General features: G+C 48.0%; 4 protein-coding genes across 9 annotated transcripts; 3 read left to right on the top strand and 1 right to left on the bottom strand.

The window, feature by feature from the left end:
- The first annotated feature begins 689 nt into the window (after positions 1 to 689).
- Positions 690 to 5,398, top strand: blk (BLK proto-oncogene, Src family tyrosine kinase). 4 transcript variants are annotated; one of them, XM_086099672.1, is made up of 13 exons: positions 690 to 905; positions 1,004 to 1,100; positions 1,701 to 1,731; positions 2,340 to 2,433; positions 2,500 to 2,598; positions 2,660 to 2,763; positions 2,848 to 3,000; positions 3,301 to 3,453; positions 3,535 to 3,714; positions 4,061 to 4,137; positions 4,480 to 4,672; positions 4,889 to 5,020; positions 5,096 to 5,398. In XM_086099672.1, exons 2-13 carry the CDS (start codon positions 1,011 to 1,013, stop codon positions 5,296 to 5,298), a joined length of 1,509 nt encoding a protein of 502 aa, XP_085955798.1. In that variant the 5' UTR covers positions 690 to 905; positions 1,004 to 1,010; the 3' UTR covers positions 5,299 to 5,398. The 4 variants fall into 4 exon arrangements, with proteins under 4 accessions (XP_085955798.1, XP_085955796.1, XP_085955797.1 ...); XM_086099670.1 differs by lacking the exon at positions 690 to 905 and having other exon boundaries at positions 935 to 1,100; XM_086099671.1 differs by lacking the exon at positions 690 to 905 and having other exon boundaries at positions 938 to 1,100; positions 4,522 to 4,672.
- Positions 5,399 to 5,450: 52 nt separating this feature from the next.
- On the top strand, positions 5,451 to 12,760 carry katna1 (katanin p60 (ATPase containing) subunit A 1). 3 transcript variants are annotated; one of them, XM_086099666.1, is made up of 12 exons: positions 5,451 to 5,965; positions 6,543 to 6,697; positions 7,150 to 7,315; positions 7,391 to 7,530; positions 7,727 to 7,910; positions 8,000 to 8,112; positions 8,445 to 8,550; positions 8,622 to 8,780; positions 8,849 to 8,975; positions 9,120 to 9,254; positions 9,868 to 9,994; positions 10,143 to 12,760. In XM_086099666.1, exons 1-12 carry the CDS (start codon positions 5,861 to 5,863, stop codon positions 10,339 to 10,341), a joined length of 1,716 nt encoding a protein of 571 aa, XP_085955792.1. In that variant the 5' UTR covers positions 5,451 to 5,860; the 3' UTR covers positions 10,342 to 12,760. The 3 variants fall into 3 exon arrangements, with proteins under 3 accessions (XP_085955792.1, XP_085955794.1, XP_085955793.1); XM_086099668.1 differs by lacking the exon at positions 5,451 to 5,965 and adding an exon at positions 6,366 to 6,408; XM_086099667.1 differs by lacking the exon at positions 5,451 to 5,965 and having other exon boundaries at positions 6,669 to 6,812.
- Positions 10,780 to 14,051, bottom strand: ginm1 (glycoprotein integral membrane 1). The gene is made up of 8 exons (XM_086099675.1): positions 13,913 to 14,051; positions 13,500 to 13,565; positions 13,331 to 13,430; positions 13,099 to 13,253; positions 12,574 to 12,733; positions 12,279 to 12,499; positions 11,900 to 12,063; positions 10,780 to 11,761 (listed from the first exon to the last, which is right to left on the bottom strand). The coding sequence occupies exons 1-8, from the start codon at positions 13,985 to 13,987 to the stop codon at positions 11,671 to 11,673; spliced, it is 1,032 nt and encodes a 343-aa protein (XP_085955801.1). The 5' UTR covers positions 13,988 to 14,051; the 3' UTR covers positions 10,780 to 11,670.
- On the top strand, positions 13,987 to 18,640 carry ppil4 (peptidylprolyl isomerase (cyclophilin)-like 4). Its single transcript, XM_086099674.1, has 13 exons — positions 13,987 to 14,185; positions 14,445 to 14,512; positions 14,659 to 14,723; positions 14,804 to 14,921; positions 14,999 to 15,141; positions 15,228 to 15,324; positions 15,470 to 15,586; positions 15,676 to 15,800; positions 15,892 to 15,958; positions 16,034 to 16,145; positions 16,240 to 16,336; positions 16,449 to 16,572; positions 17,643 to 18,640. The coding sequence occupies exons 1-13, from the start codon at positions 14,116 to 14,118 to the stop codon at positions 17,829 to 17,831; spliced, it is 1,392 nt and encodes a 463-aa protein (XP_085955800.1). The 5' UTR covers positions 13,987 to 14,115; the 3' UTR covers positions 17,832 to 18,640.
- The last annotated feature ends 364 nt before the right edge of the window (positions 18,641 to 19,004 follow it).

Raw genomic sequence — 19,004 nt, 5'->3', positions numbered from 1 at the left:
ATCCCGTGGGGGCCACTTAGGAGGCTCCTGTAGGCAGGATGCAACGTCTGGAGACCCCCGAGCGGCATCCGCCAGGGCTTGGGAAGAAAATAAGGGCCCTGGAAAAGACGGCCCGGCCCCAAAAAAGCGAAGAGGAAACTCTCGCAAACACTCTGTGCACCTGCAGCGTGACCGTGTGTGTGAAGTCGAGGACACACACGCACATGCATACATGCAGGTGGTCCAAAGAAAAAGCTGTGAAGTGTTTGCCCAGTGCAGGAATATCATCCCCCCTCCTCCCTACCACGACCACATCGGAAGCAAACACTTCCTCCACTCTTGCAAGATTGATTGTTCCCTCCGCTTACTGTATAACCTTATCGTTCTGAATCATCATTCACAAAGCAGGCTCACGGTTGCGATGTGATTTAAGTTGCACTCGAAGGTTTTTGGAGGGGTCAGGTTGTAGGAAGAAATCATTGTGTATTATCCCCTCTAGTGGCAGGTGAAACGATCACATCATTGACGACACAAAGATCGGCTTTGGAAGCACGAAACGTGAATTGAACGTCCGCATGCCGAGTGATGAGGCAAACCCTCCTCACGGCCTCACCAAAAATCGCCACGCTTGAAATTTCGTGACTCGTTCTGTTCCACGTGCTTCTTTCCTCGAAAGTTGATGGTTAAGACTCGACCCGCTCTTCCAGCTTGCCCAAATGTGAGCGACTCCCACCTCTGGCGTCTACCAAAGGTTCCTTTTCGAAAACTGTCTGCGAGGCGAGCGGAAGCGCAAACCGTGGCGCACTTTAATGAGGGCGCCCCACCGCCCAAGGGAGGCGCCGGCGTTCATCGTGATAGAGGGAAGAGGAGGCAAACGGACTTTTTACATCTGCAGCATCGGAAAAGACGCCCGCTACCACCTCAAGGCGAGCGTGCGCCATCGCAAATGAATGGATTTGGATGTCAAGGTGATATTCGTCGGACGTATACGCACACGCTCACACAACTACTGTATATCTTCAAGGGTCAGGATGGGCTGCACGTGCAGTGGCCATGCGGCGGATGACAACTTTTACAAAAGAAAGAGCTGCTCCCTGGACACGCTGGCGTCAAGTCACATGGTAAGTACAGACAACTCGAAATCGGGGTTGTAAAAGCTTTCGATTTTCCCTGAGCGATAGTTTTTATTTCGTTTGTGAAATTCACTTAACTTGGTTTCGTTTTCATTTTGTCAATGAAAATGTTTTTCTTTTTTTTTTTTTTTTCCTTCAATCTTAGATTTCTAGTCAGCTTGCGTCGGACAATAATTAACCTTGCTTGAAATGCAGTCGATCCCGTCGGCGTTCCCTTCAATTTCTTATCGTCGTCATAAAACTTTTATTTACTCTCCTGTCACGTTATGTGCCGAAGGGACCCGCTTGAAACTCGAGCAAACTATTGAATGCTCCAGACATTGCACACGATGAGATTTCCCGGTGACACTTCAACATCCGTATCAGTCATGCAAATGTCAAAATAAGTTTTCTTGCTGTCTCGGTATGTCATCTTCCAAGTATTAAGCAAAGTAAAAACCTCTCTGTCGGCTGAATGTGCTGAAAATCCCCCCCCCCCCCCCAAAAAAAAGAAAGAAAATGAAATAAGTAGGAAAAGCGCGATGGTGGAAACCAGTTGAAAAACATTTCAGCACCATATCAGACATGCCGATTTCTTCTGTCTTCTAGATTTGGGGCGGAGAAACTTCCTGCGATAACGGTAAAGGCACAACACTTGGACTGCACGCTTTGAAACGACTCTTCCATCGAAGCGGAGTCCATTTAGTCCCTGAGCAGCTGCTCTTGCCCTCAAAACGAGATGAGGCGCTTCTCCGGCGACTGCTTGTGTTGGCTGCTGTTTACGGAGACGTGGGCAGCAAGGGAAGGAAACATTTATCTGAAATCGGTGTCGGAATTCCTTCGGCGCGCTTCCGTTTCGAAAGATGACTCCAGAAAGGACGGTGTAGCAAAAGCAACTACTCGATGCCTGCGTGAAAAATGACGCGATCGAAATGAATCGCGTCGGTCACGTGAAGATAGCTTTTGTGTCGGTTTCAACCGACACGCGAGGCGGTTTGGGTTGGGGGTGGGGGTGGGGCGAGTTGCCATCACATACGGAACGCATTAGGCAGGGGGCGGGAAAGGCCACTGCCTGCAGCCGGGCAGTGGCCCGCGGCCTACACGGCGTCAAACTGCATTTAAAAAAAAAAAACAGCGAGCGATGTTGCCCTCTGCTAGCGAGAAACGATTTCACGCATTTCCGTCATTTGGCCGGCCGGCGGCGAATGTGTTCAATGAACCGCGGATGCTGCGCGCCTTTGTGTTCAGGTGATGTCGCGTTTGTGGCGCAACATGACTTCGAGCCCACCAACCCCGGCGAACTGTCTTTCGGCAAGGGAGACCGCTTCGAGGTGCTGCAGGAGTAAGTGGTCCTCGCGCGCTGTGTCTGCACTCAAAAGTGGCATGCCAACATTTTGCCCTTTCCGAGGAACGGAGACTGGTGGCTGGCTCGCTCGCTGGCCACGGGAGACGAGGGCTTCATTCCGTCAAACTACGTCGCCCGGGCAGACAGCCTCGAGGTGGAGAAGTAAGTTCCGAGCAACGTTCCTCAGGGTGAACGATCGCTCAAAGGACCGGATACGTTCTAGATGGTTCTTCAAGGATGTGAGCAGGAGAGAGACGGAACGGTTGCTCCTCGCGCCCGGAAACAAGCCCGGAGCTTTCCTCATCCGGGAGAGCGAGACGTGTCGAGGTGACCGCGCGCGAACACCGACGACGACACCACAACCGCCTCCTCCGCCGTCTCAACGCCGACTTGTACGCCCTCCCGAGTTAGGTTCCTTCTCGCTGTCCATCCGAGACTGCGCAGCGGACGCCGCCGGCGACGTGGTGAAACACTACAAGATCCGCTCTCTGGACATGGGAGGCTACTTCATCTCTCCGTCCAGCGCCTTCCCGTCCCTGCAGGAGCTGGTCAAATACTACACGTGTGAGTGACACGTCGGCAGGATGGGGATTCCCGATCGCCCGGGTCAGGGCCGGCGACAAAAAAGAGGCCGCTCTCCACTCTTCTTGTCTCTTTGTCCTTCGGAGCCTCCCTCCTCCATCAGTTCGATCAGGCGTGTCGGAGGAGGGAGACGTCGAAAATGGGCACCCCTGACCGAGAGTGAGGCCGGTGTCCAAGCGGGAGGCAACATATAATGGGAAAAACGCCACAGAGCCATCATCCGGACTTTCCCGTAAGCGGTCAAAGAACTTGGGAGTATGGCGTCTTTGCGTGTCCCGCTAGGTACGGCAGACGGTTTGTGCCAACGTCTCTACGCCCCCTGCAAGAAGCGGCCACCCCAGCAGCCGTGGGCTCCGGACGAATGGGAGATTCCTCGCGAGACGCTAAGACTGGTCAAGAAACTCGGAGCCGGACAGTTTGGAGAAGTATGGATGGGTGAGTACAAATCTAAATCGGGGTGGGGGGATCCACACGAGCCATGTCGGCAACGTGGAAGAGTTTGATTTCCGACGTCAGGTTACTACAAGAACGCGCTGAAGGTTGCGGTCAAGACCCTGAAAGAAGGCACCATGGAGCCTCACGCCTTCCTGCAGGAAGCCAACCTGATGAAGCAGCTGCAGCACGAGCGCTTGGTGCGACTCCACGCCGTGGTCACCCGGGAGCCCATTCTCATCATCACCGAGTTCATGATCAACGGTAGGGCGCAATTTGGTGTTAGCTAGCTCGCCTCAAGCTAGCTAACGCGTGCCGCGTGCGGCGGCCCTTTCATCCTTATCCGAGTGGCTTGGGAAAAGAAATGATCAGTGGATGTTATTTGCCCCCGAAACACGTCAGATTTTTTTTTTTCCCTTGGTAAAGGAACCCTAGCACCTAGCCGCGAGGTGGGACGACATGCGCTATTCTCAGAGTGGCTCGTTTGTGCCGACCAATTTAACTTTTCGGCTGAAACGGAACACGAGCGCGGTTGCGCGTAATAGTTGACGACAAAGCATTGGTGTTTATCAATTTGCATGTGAGTTGTGCTTTGTTTGTCATCTTGCAGGATGTCTGCTGGACTTTTTAAAAACGGATGAAGGAAAAAAGCTCAGGCTAAATAAGCTGATCGACATGTCAGCACAGGTGGGAAATGACAGTCTTATTTCATATTTGATTCCATCGGCAAAGCGTTTTCCCAATAATTTGCCGAGGGCCACTCCCCATTTTATGATCAAACGGACGTGGGCACAGCACGCGCGTGCTGTGCCAACACAGGAGCCGTGCGGTCTTTGCACTCTGGCTTCATGATGAACCTCCGGAGAGGAAATCGTGTTCTTTTTTTTCCATGCAGACGGACTTCCCTCAAAATCAAAATTCCCCTCGGCAAAAGAAAACGATTTGACTTCTTGAGAGCGAGAACAAACAACATTCCGCACATCCTCTGTGGATCTGATCGGGCACTTCCTTGTTCCAATTGAACTTCAGGCCGCGTCCGACGTTGTGCGCCGCCTCTTTCATTCAAGACAGATAGCCGAGGGCATGGCCTACATCGAGAGCAAGAACTCCATCCATCGGGACCTGCGGGCGGCCAACATCCTGGTCAACGAGACGTTGCACTGCAAGATAGCAGACTTTGGCCTGGCCCGGCTGGTCGAGTCGGAATACACGGCGCAAGAAGGCGCGTTCTTCTTTCCATTGTGCCAAATGTGACATTGTTTTTCTTTCTTTCTTTTTTTTTAAACTCTTGCTTTATTCCTGGCTCCATGTGGCTACGGTGAGGTTTTCAAGCAACTAGCCCAGAAATCTGTAGCATCTGTGGAGATTGTCTTGAATTGAGCCATCGGGCCTCAATAACGCGCGGGCCACTTGACCGTCCGTCTTTTGTGACCAGCAGGTGCGAAATTTCCCATCAAGTGGACGGCTCCCGAGGCCATCAATTACGGCACGTTCAGCATCAAGTCGGACGTGTGGTCGTTCGGAATCCTCCTGACAGAAATAGTCACCTACGGAAGGATACCATATCCAGGTGGCCAAGGTTTACAAATGAAATCGACTGGTATGAGGTTGCAACTGACGCACATTGGAACGTGGACATCTGCAGGAATGACGAACCCGGAGGTGGTCCGCAAGCTGGAGTGCCGCTTCCGCATGCCGTGTCCGGAAGGCTGTCCGCGGGAGCTCTACCACGTCATGACGGCCTGCTGGAAAGAGAGGCCCGAGGAGAGGCCCACCTTTGAGTTTCTGCAAAACGTCCTCGAGGATTTCTTCGTCGCCACCGAGGGACAATACGAGATGCAGACGTGACTTTGGAAAGAACAACACAAACCTTGAAAAAAAAATCCATTTTAGTCACCAGAGTTGCTCATCTTTTATTACGCTATGTATTAAAATGTGCAGACGGTAATAGATGTGTTTTGCTCGTCAAAGTCAGCCGTAACAACTTCCACCAAATGATCGGAGGACAGTGCGGATGGCTCGCAGCGGTCAGGGGTGAAAGCCTGCCATTTCCTGGAAGGACAGGAAACGGGAAATGCTTGTCAGCATTCCGCAAATGCCATACAAGGAGAGCACCCGCCACAAATATTTTTATGACTCATATCATGAACGCCATCAAATGTTTTGGCAAAAACAGATTTCCATGACAGGACCAGATCAGTTCTTTTCATTGACTGTCCACTTTAGGTTTCATCATTACTCGAAAAGGGAAGTAAGACACAACTGGCACACTCGTTTCAAAAGAAAAGCGTCAGCTTCAAGATGGTTGCGATACTCGTGTTCACCAGCAGAGGCCAGTGTGCCACTCGCACAATCTTATATTACAGAATGAAGCGCCGTTTATCGCGTTTACTGTACAGTAGGTGGCGATATGCACCAAGGAGACGTAATCCGCCGAAAACTCGGAAAAAGACAAGAAGAAGCCACACATCCGTTCAATGAGCAGGTCTTCCTGCTACCACCGGCTGTGTTGTCAGTGAGTAATGTGGATATTTTTTAACTCGATTTGCCGTTTCTATGTGACCGCACGTAAGCACACAATTTAGGAGCACGATTACGACACGTTTGAGTTTGTTCTTCGTTGCTTGCTCCGTCACTGTAGCGACAGCGCTATATAAATCAGGATGTATTGTATGTTGACAGTCAGGCGCCTCTGGTGAATGAATGCTGTGTTTTTTATGTGCAGGGTATGTCCAATTTCGTTGTGTTTTTATGCAATGACAATAAAGTGCAACTTGAACTCGTTGACGTCGCCATAGTTTTGTTTCACGCGTCTTACAAGTCTGCGACTTGTTTGTTTTTTGTTTGACTCCGCACGGCTGTTGTTTCTGTATATTTTGTGTTTCTAAATAAAGTTATCGAAAAAAAGTCAAGCTTCCGGCTGTCCTCGGTGACAAGCTTTTCCCCAAAATTAATAAGGTAGTTAACTTAATTTGCCTCTCGGTGAGAAGAACAACCGGCACCTTGTTTGTGTTATTAATAACACTAACAATTGTCAGCGCGGTCAGTCTTATGGTCCCACGAACAACTAACTAGACAAACTTCCCCGGTAGCTCCAGGAAAGGCGCTGTTCTCCACTTCCGCGTATCGGACGCCGCGACGTGGACCGGAGGAAATTGTTTTTCTTGTGTCGTCTCCTGTTTGAACGACGACGGCGGAACTCGTCACATCTGTCGCTGCCTCAACTCTGCGTGGGCTCATTCGAAAAGTTGAGTATCGTGCCTGTTTTGTTCGATTTCAAGCAGTAAAAACTTCGCGGGAAGTCAGCCAACGGCACGGTAACCTTCAGCGAAAGACGCCGCAATAGTCGTCGGCAGTTTAAGGTGCAGTAAATGACAACGATACATGTGTCAATCGGCTAGCAATTGTGTTGTTTTGCATAATGAGCGACCGAATTCAATTTGTCAAAGCAGCCCGCGCCAATCACTCGTTAACGGTTAATATTGCATCCGTTGCATACGTTTGGAACACGGAAGACGCATGCATTTCAAATAATAACCGTGTACAGTATAAAAAGTCCATACTAAACGAACACCTTTCCGATAGTGTCAAAATTGACAACTCAAAACTGACAAGTGTCAGCGAGTGTATCATATTGAATTCAAATGTGAAAAGGCAGCCCGAATGACCCTCAATCCAGCTACTTGGCTGTTTCTGCAGCACGATGAGTTTGCAGGAGATCTTTGAGAACATGAAGCTGGCCCGTGAATATGCTTTGCTGGGAAACTACAACTCGGCCAGTGTTCTCTATCAAGGCCTGCTCGAGCAAATCAAGAAACATATCTATACGACACGAGACCCCAGTCTCCAGCAGAGATGGCAGAAGGTAAATACGAAAAAATGAGACCTGCTGGGATCCGTTCGTCTTAAGTACGGACCCGAATCTGGTTTCCCTCTCCAGTTGTGGGAACAAGTTGGCGAGGAGAGCAGACAGGTTCAAGACCTCCTGTCGACACTGGAGAGCGTTCAACTGGACGCCGTGCCCGTCAAACCAATTGAACCGGACGATTATGACATCAGGCCTGTGCCCGTTGAACCAAGGTAAGGAAACGTCATTGTAAAAGTGCTTTGTATGGAAGAAATCGAAACGGCTCTGTCATTCCGCTAAAATAAGATCAATCCACCTTGCTTCAAATCTCCCAGCTGTCTGAAGTATTTCATTCCGGTAATAGTGAGAGCGCTTGAAGTAAAATTTACCTTGGGAGTAACATTTCCTTTCTTTCTTTTTCATTCGCAGGCATTCGCCGTGTCCTGTCAGGCGGCCGACAAACCCTTACAAAGACAGTAAGCCAATCAACAATCGCCTCAGTGTGGCCGTGAAGGCCCAGCAGAGGCAGCAAAGTCGCGGGGCCAACGGGGACAGACACAAAGCCCCCAAGGCCAAAACAAAAGAAGCTGCTGGCAAAGCAAAAGACAACAAGGTGAAGCGGTTGCTGTTCTACTCTTAAGCAATTGTTCACATTGTCAGTTCGGGCAGAATAAAATGTTTTCCGTTGGCTTTTTTTCCCAGAGCAAAGGAGATGGCCAGGAAAAAGAATTGAAGTTTGATGGTACCGGATATGACAAAGACCTTGTGGAAGCCCTGGAGAGAGATATCATATCTCAGAATCCAAACATTAAATGGTATGCGTTCTTCAGTTTTTGTCTCGGTTGAAAGCGCACGCTTATAGGCGCCGCCTCGGAACTGATGTGACGGAACAAAGTTAGCGCAGTCAATCTGGTATTGACAATAAGAGGGTGTGTGCGCCGGGTTACCGCCAACAGCCGCACAAAAGGCATGACCTTGAAGAGAAAGTATTTGCTAATTCGGCTCGTGTTTGAGTTCCAGTTCAACGGTTAGCTTTTCTTAATGGATTGAATTTGCATGCAGGCTTTGAATTTGCAATCCTCATCCTCAAATCCATCAAAGTTGTGAAAATACAGTAGCTAAATCTGACCGTTATCTTATTCCGAAGGGACGACATCGCAGACCTGGGTGACGCCAAAAAACTCCTGAAAGAAGCCGTCGTGTTGCCAATGTGGATGCCGGCCTTTTTCAAAGGCATCCGGAGACCGTGGAAGGTACGTACCTTCGATGTAAATGGGTGTCAAAGACGTGTCGCTGACTTCGGTCCATAAAATTCTCGCCGCAGGGAGTGCTCATGGTGGGACCTCCTGGCACTGGGAAAACACTTCTGGCAAAAGCAGTTGCCACTGAATGCAGGACTACTTTCTTCAACGTGTCCTCGTCCACGCTGACGTCGAAATACCGAGGCGAGTCTGAGAAGTTGGTGCGCCTTCTCTTCGAGATGGTAAGACTTTGGTCAAAGTGACCATTGGCTATTGATACCTAGCCGCTCTAAATGATGGACTCGTTTAGGCCCGCTTTTATGCTCCCGCCACGATCTTCATCGACGAAATCGACTCCATGTGCAGTCGAAGAGGGACCTCTGAGGAGCACGAAGCCAGTCGGAGAGTCAAGGCAGAACTGCTGGTGCAGATGGACGGTAAAAGATTCTGCGAAGCCCCAACTGTTTGAACGGGTTTTCGTTCCGTCATCGTACGGATGTAAAACGGTTCTGCTTTCCATTGTGAGCCCAGAAAGTGAGTGACGGCGGAAAGAGCTTTCTGTTGCGTTTGTTTTGCCCCAGGTGTTGGTGGAGCTTCGGAAGGCGATGACCCATCGAAGATGGTGATGGTCCTGGCCGCCACCAACTTCCCGTGGGACATCGATGAAGCTCTGAGGAGACGATTAGAGAAGAGGATCTACATTCCCCTGCCCTCGGGTACATCTCCGCTTCGACGATCCGGTGGCCCCCGGGCCAGAGAATGGCTACCACTGTGGCAGGCCGGATCTGCCCCCCCCCCCCCCCCCAGGCCTTAATTTTGCCACTTGGACTGGCTGATAGTAGAGTACACAATGTCAAACAATATTATAATGCCTTCTACACTAACCGCATAATGTGGGGGCATAGCTGGATTAACCCTCCAGCCCCCCCCCCAACCCAAATTGCCTTCCTCAGCTCAACATTCCTATCATTCTGTCTCTCGGTTCTTTGTATTTTCCACTGGGCCTCAGTAAACAATTTGTAATCCTGATGGAATTACTAGTCTTTAGGAGCACACTTAGGGATTTATTTCAGGATGTCCTCGGTTACCTTTTGTCCACAAATATTAATCTAACCGTTATATGCAAATGCACAATAAATAAATAATAATAAATGAAAAAGTTGAGGGGGGGGGGGATTTAGCATTGTCAGCCTTGGAATTGGATTTCATTCAGTGGTTGTAATGTACCTAATAAAGTGGTTCAAGTATATTTGCACAAAATAGAAAGGATGTTTCGGTATCCAAAACCTGTTTGGAGGAACACGTCGTGGTGCAACTGTGTGCCCTCAGGAAAAGGCCGGGTGGAGCTGCTGCGGATTAACCTGAAGGAGTTGGAGCTGGCCAGTGACGTGGACTTGGACAAGATTGCCGAGCAGATGGAAGGTTACTCGGGAGCCGACATCACCAACGTCTGCAGGTGAGACGGAAATCTGGCCGCCGGGCAATAAAACCTCAATCTGAACATTGGTATCCAACCGCGCGTTCTGTCCGGAGATTCTGAGATGTCGTTGTGTGCCCCCCTTGGCAGCGTTTGGGATTAAAAGCATTGTTTTGTGTCACTGCAGGGACGCCTCCCTGATGGCCATGAGGCGACGAATCGAAGGGCTCACACCGGAGGAGATCCGCAACATCTCCCGCGATGAGATGCACATGCCCACCACCATGGAGGACTTTGAGTCGTCCCTGAAGAAAGTTTCCAAATCTGTGTCGGCAACGGACCTCGAGAAGTACGAAAAGTGGATCGAAGAGTTTGGTTCCTGTTGAAGGGTTGAGACTGGGCCGGGGTAGCATGACTTGCTCTTCATCTCTGTCTGGGCATGACGGAGAAAGGTAATTTCATTGTTCTTTTGTACATTAGTTAAAAATCTTCCGATAATTGTCTGTATTATTTTTAAGTTAAGAATAACTGACATGCAGACATTTTTTTTTTCAACAAAAACAAAACAAAAAAAAAAGTAGAACTGACCAGATTTGGTTTTGTGCCTTTGCAAATGCCTCGAATCATTGCGTGACACTATTATCCAACCACAACACTTCCAAAAGGTCATCTCTCGCTTGACACTTTGATGCACTTGCTTTTATATGGAACAGTGTGCTTCCAGTTGCAAAGAAAGCTATAAATCGATGAATAAAACTTTTTTTTTAAATGAAGAAAACAGTAATGTGATGTTCAACTGGACTCTGAAACGTGTGCTCACAGGCTTCACATTTTTCTTCAGAAAATTTATTCGGGGCTTGTCCAGTACAGTTTAGTGTCGATCAAGCTGAGTTGGACCATACCCGATGTAGACAGAAATGTTTTGAGACACACCAATCGAGGTGCAGTTGGAAAACGTGCATTGCACACACACACACACACACACACACACAAAACCAACTCATCCAACACTACATTCCACCACGTGGGACTGTGAAAAGGACATGAAATCGATCACAAAGCTGAGTGTGTCAGGAATTCACAAGTAGGGCCTTAAGGAGAAAAAAAAAACTCTTTTCATGAGAAAACACACATTTTGTGGCACTTATTTGACCCGGTTATCTACGCAACAAATGTGTCAATTCATATGACTAATAAGCTAAATAAACACAATGGTCTTTTCATACACCAGTTTATCCACTCACCGACTCTCACATAAAGTACACGGATGATATCTAATCCGAGGCCGGATCAATTCGGCCTTTACAAACGACGACGGATTCATGGTTGCGGTGACCACAGTGCAGTCCAGCAGAAATCTTTGGGATGTTCTCATCCGCTCCAATATATAAGAATATGAAAGTGCATGCTCTTCGTTGGAAATTGGCAAATAATCTTCACTTCGAAAATCCTAAATTGCGCCAAATTAAAAGCAGATTTTTCTCGGACATAAAATAATGTAATGAATGGATGGGTGACGTATCCATTTTTTCAAATCGAAATCGGCAGCTGACAAACCTCTGTTCGTAGGAAAGCACTGTAACCCGAGCGTTTGCATATTCCGCCACTCGGCTGAATAGGATTAATCAACGTGCGGTCGGCATGCTTTGCTTCTCCAAATTGCACATGACACAAAAGAAAATGAAGAACTGACAGGACGGTCCTCATTCGATGCCTCACTCATCCTCTTCTAATTCCGTGTTCTCCAGGAGAATGCGCTTCTCTTCGTCCGGCCTCAGACTCAATGTGTTTAGATGACAAATCCGCCTGTGAGAACCCCGCCCCCCCAAAAAGTTGACTTAACCAGAGAACCTCAGAACATGTTAAAATGTGTACTCGTTGTTTGGAGCAGATTATCTAGCAGCTCCCAGTCAGGGAAAAAAATAGACCTTCAACCAAACTCACTTTTGTTCACGAGTTGGGAAGAAGCAGTCCAATATCTTGACAATGACCGCTGATCCAGCAACACCAATGACGACAACCCACATAACCAGGAAGAAGAGAGGCAGTGACTCTGCGCAGAAGCGTCTCAGACGCGCTCTCATTTCTTCCACCCAACGACACATGGCCTGACGAGATGGAAACAGTAAAACGGCAAATCAAGTCGACGCACAATGAACGCATTGACATATTTACTCACGAGGTTTTACAAATATATATATTTCCCCCCCCCCCATCAGAATGCCATGTTTAGTCACGCGGGGCCACATAGAAGATATTTTGGTCAAGACAACCTTTGACCTCCCCTTTAAAGACAACACCACATCAAAAGGTATCTTCGCACCGAGTACGAGAGGAATTGTTTTGGTGAACTCTCAGTTGGAATCTGGTCTTGCCGGCCCAGGTCTCCATCTTCGGCTTTTTCAGATTCGATATCATTCAAGAGGTCAGGGTCCATGCGAAGCGGCGTCTCCGGTAGTTTTCCCGGAGCTGCAATCTCTTCTTGCGTCGTCTCGGAGTGTTTTAGTGGGTACTGACTGGTCGTCTGTAGCATCATTTGCTCCTCTGATGATTTAAAAAAAAAAAAAAAAAAAAGATTTGTCAGTTGATTGCCTGTGACCGATGTGTGTTCACCATACCTTTGGTAGGATTTGTTGGATTTGTGACGACCACGTCATGGTCTCTGGAAACTTTGAAGATCTCACTGTGTCCGATGGGGTAAATGTTGGTAAATTGAGCCAGCTTCTGGAAATCTGGGCTCATCAGTATTTTCACCTCACACATATCAGGCTGCTGAACCTACAAAATACAAATTTGGTGAAATCATTTCTCGCTCTCCTTCCACTTTGATGGTGTCAGCTGAAAAAGTCTTCCAAAATTCTCTTCTGCTTGCTACTGGTTCTTCCTCACTTACCAAGCTGCACATTCAGAAATAGACGGTTGAAATCAATGAAGGTGACAGTCCGATTTTATTCTATGCATTCATCTGTCGTGGCAAGCGGTGCTGCCACGACAGATGCCTCAACCGCAAACCAAAAGCACTCGTCACCTAGTAAAGGCAGCCCCTGCTTTCTATCAATCTATCTACAAGTAAAACATGAGCAAATACAATTGGACACAAGATTTGAAGCATGTTGACGACCTTCATGTTATATGATGTGTACCTGTTTGCCCTCCAACTCGATGACTTCACTAAACACCTGCAGGGCCACCAATTCTTCCAAGTCACTAGAGAGTCGGTTCTGAGTCACCATAACCCGGGTAACGGTTGACACCAGGTCCCCGCCTTCATACTCCCTGCTTCCATTGATGCTATCCACTGACAAAACAAGTAAATCAGAGGCATTAGTGTTCACGGTGGGGAAAGAACATGATTTTGGTGGGACGTTGACTTACAGAGCACTGCTTGACAGTTGAATCTAGTCACCCCCGACAACTGAACAGGAACATCATTTATCAATACCTCCTCCTCGCTCACCGATATGTTTAAAGTAATCTGAAACAACAAATAACAGTTTTGTCAGATGGGTAATTGTTAAGAAACCAGAAACTGAATGCACTCTACCTGCAAGTTGTTAGACTCGTGCGCGTCTGCCAGCGCCCCTGCTGTCACATTGAGCAGGATATTTTCCTGCAATAATCAATATGTTAGTCACCAAGATTGTGATACATAATACCAGCCCAGAGCCATCAACAGATTTTTCTGATTCCACTGCTCAGTTTAAGTCATACCTCCATCAGTTTCCTCAAACAAGGGTAGTCTTTTTTTTTTTTTTTTGCATTGTTGGCTCGCAGACTGTTATTGCCACATATTTCCAATGAACTCCCATTCACACAATTAACCACTTTTTGAGGCGAGGAATCAACGAACTTAAAGGCTAACGCGTAAAAACAAAACACAAAAGGGGTTGACCTTTAAAATGCAGACCGTAACGTCGATGTCAGTAGTATAATAGTGTTTACCAGTCTAGTTCTTACCGTATTCAGTGTTGACTCGGTATGCTTTGTATTGACAAAAAATAGAAATATTACAAAAAGAGTCGGCCCTGCCATGCTAATTCCGGTCAATCTTATTTTTTTTTGCAGTACAGTACTATCGCACTGTTGACAAGGAAGTAGGAACAGCGCACGCGCGTGAACTTGCGATCCCGTTATTTTCTCGCGAGATCGTACATGTTGGAATGGCGGTCCTTCTTGAAACGACGCTCGGTGATATTGTGATTGATTTATTCACAGAAGAAAGGCCAAAAGGTAAGCAAAATCGTGTCCGTTTTTGAAAGCAAAGGCGGTCATATGATAATCCCTCAATAAATTATCGGGAAGCTTTCACTTATTTGAGAATAAGCACGTGCCGTTAGCTTGCTCGCTACTTAGTCAGCTAGTAAACGCCAAATCAACAACACACCGTTGAAGCCTTTCTTCCTTTCGTCAGGCTTAAGAAAGAGAGCGGAAAGCGAAGAGGTTTTCGAAATGTAACGACCAATGTGAACTATGTGTGTCTTCTCTTCAGTTTGCCTCAACTTTCTGAAATTATGCAAGATAAAATACTACAACTACTGCCTTATCCACAACGTACAGGTACGTGCGAGCTCTTCCTATGAGTGAAGCCTCGAGAAAACACAACAAAAGTGAACCAAGATGTGTTTCGCTACCAATTTATTCGCCCCCACCAACCAATTTTTTTCCTCTTTTAATCGTTTATTTATTTCTTTATTTACTTGCAGAGAGACTTCATCATCCAAACCGGGGACCCCACGGGGACGGGTCGGGGTGGAGAGTCGGTCTTCTGGTGGGTCATGTGAATCTCCTATTGCTACCTTTCTTCACCACCGTACATTGACAGCAGTGCCCTCTTTCGTGCGTCATTAGCAAACTGTACGGAGACCAGGCCCGTTTTTTCGATTCCGAGAAAGTCCCACGTATTAAACACAGAAAAAAGGGAACGGTGTCCATGGTTAACAATGGAAGTGACCAGCACGGTTCACAGGTGAGTTATAAAAATTGCGTCTGAGATAATATTTTGTATAAAACGGGGATAAAAGTTGTCTGTTTTCTTCTTTCCAGTTCCTTATTACGACTGGCGAAAACCTGGATTACCTGGATGGCGTGCATACTGTTTTCGGGGAAGTGTCGGAGGGATTGGACATTGTGGCTAAAATCAACGAGACTTTTGTCGACACAGACTTTGTTCCGTTTCAGGACATCAGGTGAGTTCCATTGCGACTCAAAGAAATGTTCATGATGGGCATTCTTTCCGATCGAACAAAGCTTTATTGATGCCGTGTCGCGTTAGAATCAACCACACGGTGATCCTCGATGACCCTTTTGATGACCCTCGGGATCTCCCGGTGCCCGATCGCTCTCCTGAGCCCACCAAAGAGCAGCTCGATGTGAGTGCAGGATTTTTTGGTCTATTTTGTTGCGAGCGCCCTGCAAATTTGATATACTTGCTGGAGATGCCATTACGGCGATGCCGGCGAGAGTTACGCTACACACGTAACTGCCAACTTAATGCTTATTTTACGTGTGGTGAAGAGCGGCCGGATTGGCGCCGACGAAGCGATCGACGATGCCGATGGGAAAGCGGCTGAAGAAGTGGAGGAGAGACTTCAGGAGAAAGAAGCCAAAACCCGAGCCATCCTGCTGGAGATGGTCAGGAGAGCCTCGATCCTTGAGTGAAGTTACTCGAGCCGCATCTCATCGCCACGCTTGCGTTCAGTGTCCGTCTGCCCTTCCTCCAGGTGGGCGACCTCCCCGACGCAGACGTAAAGCCTCCCGAGGATGTGCTCTTTGTGTGCAAGCTGAACCCAGTGACCACAGATGAGGATCTAGAAATCATCTTTTCTCGCTTTGGCCACATTAAAAGGTCAATAAAGTTTCTTTGAACATGGACACACTGTGCACATATACAGTATGTTGCTTTCCGAAAGTCCTGTCTTTGGTTCCGTTTTGTGCAGCTGCGAAATCATTCGTGACTGGAAAACTGGAGATTCCCTCTGCTACGCTTTCATCGAATTTGAAAAGGTGAGCTTCATCTGGCGCTCACTGGCACGAACGGGGCCATCAATTTTCTTTTTTGTCGGTTCCGCAACTTGACAGCAAGAAGACTGTGAAAAGGCCTACTTTAAAATGGATAACGTGCTCATCGACGATCGGCGCATTCATGTCGATTTCAGCCAGTCTGTGTCAAAGATCAAGTGGAAGGGGAAAGGTACTCCTTGCCGCATGCGCTCCATCTGATTTTTCTTTTTAAATGTATTTAATGTTTTGCACGAAGCGACCATCCTCCTCATGATGCCTTGTAGGTGGGAAGTACACCAAAGAAGACTTCAAGGCTTATGAGAACGACTTGGAGAAGCGCTCCAAACTGACTCTGAAAGATCAAGCGAAGCCCAAACAAGAGTATCCTCACGTGGTGACTCGGATTGCTTGACTTTGGTCAGAATGTGATTTGGACCACAATCGTCATGGGTTATCGTGAGCCTAGTTCAGCTTTCCCTAACCCCTCCAAAAGTTCCCGATATGACCTGCTCGTGGAGGAGGAGGAGGAGGAGGAGGCGCCGGGACAGAAAAAACATGGAGAGAAGAGACATCATCATTCGGATGCCGAAGGAAGCAACAAGTCCAAAAAACACAAGGTACTGTTCGTGCAAAACTCAACCCGATATACACATGTGGATGAAGTGGTTGCTTAGCCTCCATAAACTCTGGACGCCAGCCATTCATCACAAGCCAAGAGTGGCTCTGGTGTTCGGCACGGAAAAGGCGCTATCGAAAAAAATTCCAAGAAAGAATGTCCAATGCCCGGTGCTTTCTGAAGAGCAAGTACACATTTGACGTGTGCCGGTTAGTGGAACGAGTCGCATGAAACAAGAAATGGTGGTGCCATGGCTTAGTCGTCTGTATTTGCAACGCATTGAAAAGTTTGCATTTCAGTGGGCAGCAGCGGCTATGTTCATATTTGATGCATGCTGCAACACAAGCAACAAAAATACTTGATGGCAAGATTCATTTTTTTCTTGCCCCTCCTAAATGGTTTGAGCCATTTGTTCACTCAAGATTGCACTCCAGATCACGTGGGCTTTATTGTAGCCGTCAGCAGAGGTTTGACTCTTGCCCCGTCGTGTAAAACACGAGCTCGTCCCGGCGCTTTGTCTTGCGTACACTTCCCTGTTCCTTGTTTTACAATTGCGTGATATTCAGCCTCGAGGGTGCGTGAATTCGGTCGAGCTCAGGGTTCCCCGACCAGTTGACCGCGATCGACCGGAAGCCCGCGGACCGGTCCCGAGTCGATCGCAGGAGGTCTCGGGGGAACGCGTGCATGTGCGGTAACGTTCGATCGCCAAGGTGGGTCGGCTTGAAAAGTAGATAGTTGGGCAACTAACTGGTTCCCTTTAGCTCGCGAACACTCATTGATGTGGACGTCCACTGAACAAAGTTTTTGCAAGATACCGATTGAAACCGGGATTTTATGATGCGTATCAAAATCTGACGCTGAGGGTCCCGACGGCGTTTGGGAGTGCCGGGGGGAATACGCAAACAAGGATGGAGAGCCATCAAGAGTTTTCTTCTTTGCTTCTGCATATATCTGACTGCAACAGAGTCACCATTCCCCAAATACAGATTCCATTTGTTCTCCCCTGCCGCCGGCCTGCGGATTCCAACCGTACCGCTTGTTAATCCATTCTCTGTATTGTCACCTCGCCAGGACGACGATGGCGGCCGGCGGGACAGAAAGATGGAGCGGCGGCGCTCCCGCTCCCGCTCCCGAGACAGGGAACGTAGGCATGCCAAATCCAGGGACAAACACGTGAAAGGGGGACGGGACAGGAGTCGGAGGAGTCGCAGTCGGTCGCCCAGGAACTCCAAGGTCCAAGACAGAAGCAGATACAGATGAACTGCGTACACTTCATATGTCCTTATTATCAAACGGCAAAAACGATTACGCCTCCTCATCTCATGACATATTTTCTTACATAGGGAACACGCGTGGCATATATTTGAATGAAATCCCTCGCCATTGAATTTCAGCGAGGTGCGCTGTGCATTCACCTCCGCTATATGGACAAAAGTATTGAGACACGTCGCGACACCGTCTGCGAAGTGCGCTCAGTTCAGCCGTAACGGCTTCAGGGAAGGTTTTTCGACACCATTTCGGAGTGCCGCTTTGTGCTGAGCTGTCTCTTCAAGCTTCAGTCCGCTCACAAGATTCCACTATAATCACACTTGCATTGTCTCAGTAGGTGAATACGTTAATGGTGTTTAGCGCTTTTGAGTACCCGAGGTAGAAAAGCGCAACGTCGTTTATTTGCGCAAACGCACACCTTAAGTGCACAGTATGGGGATCAAAGATCATTACTTTAGCGGGTCAAGTTTCACTGGCAGAGTTTGGATTAGTGCCCAAAAAAAAAAAAACATTCAGGTTATGAAAGGTCATGTAAAACGTGTAGAAACGTGAACACACTCGTATCCAGGTTACCATTTTTCTAGGCAGAATATTTGGTCATGAGAGCCTATTTAGTGACCTCTCCGTGTTTGGACAGCCGGCTAACTACTTGCTCCTTGTTACATATCATGTGACCACCGTACCTGTCATCTTGCACCGGCGCATTATTGTGAATTAAAAAAAAAAAAGATGGATTTAAAATTATTTTGCTGCATTTGTGGTACATATTTTTCACCACATAAAATGAATGAATCCTTGAAGTCATGTCTCGCTTCATGGACTTCTATCCGAATGGACGAACAAAGCCGTTGACTCGCCGTCGGGAGAAGGGAAGCCACTGGCGGCCATCTTGCGTTGCCAGCCGGGCCACCAAACTTGAACGCGTTTATTTCTCCATTCTTCTTCGTTATTTATCTCACCGCCTCGCAGGTTACAACTGAACGTGCTGGAAAGTGAAGCGTTCATCTAAAGAGAAGCATTTATTTGACTAATTAAATGTGCGTGCGATTGTCCAAGACTGATTGGCACAAACCGTGAAAACGCAGTGGAGAAAGAAGTGTGTTCAGGTTACGAGCTCCGCGCAAGTGGCGATCCAAAACTCGTTGGCTTTATCGACGTAGAACG

This window comes from Hippocampus guttulatus, chromosome 20 (assembly GCF_054856545.1).
Source record: "Hippocampus guttulatus isolate MCC_2025c chromosome 20, RoL_Hgut_1.0, whole genome shotgun sequence".
Taxonomy (NCBI): Eukaryota; Metazoa; Chordata; class Actinopteri; order Syngnathiformes; family Syngnathidae; genus Hippocampus; species Hippocampus guttulatus.
This window is presented reverse-complemented; position numbering and strand designations above follow the sequence as displayed.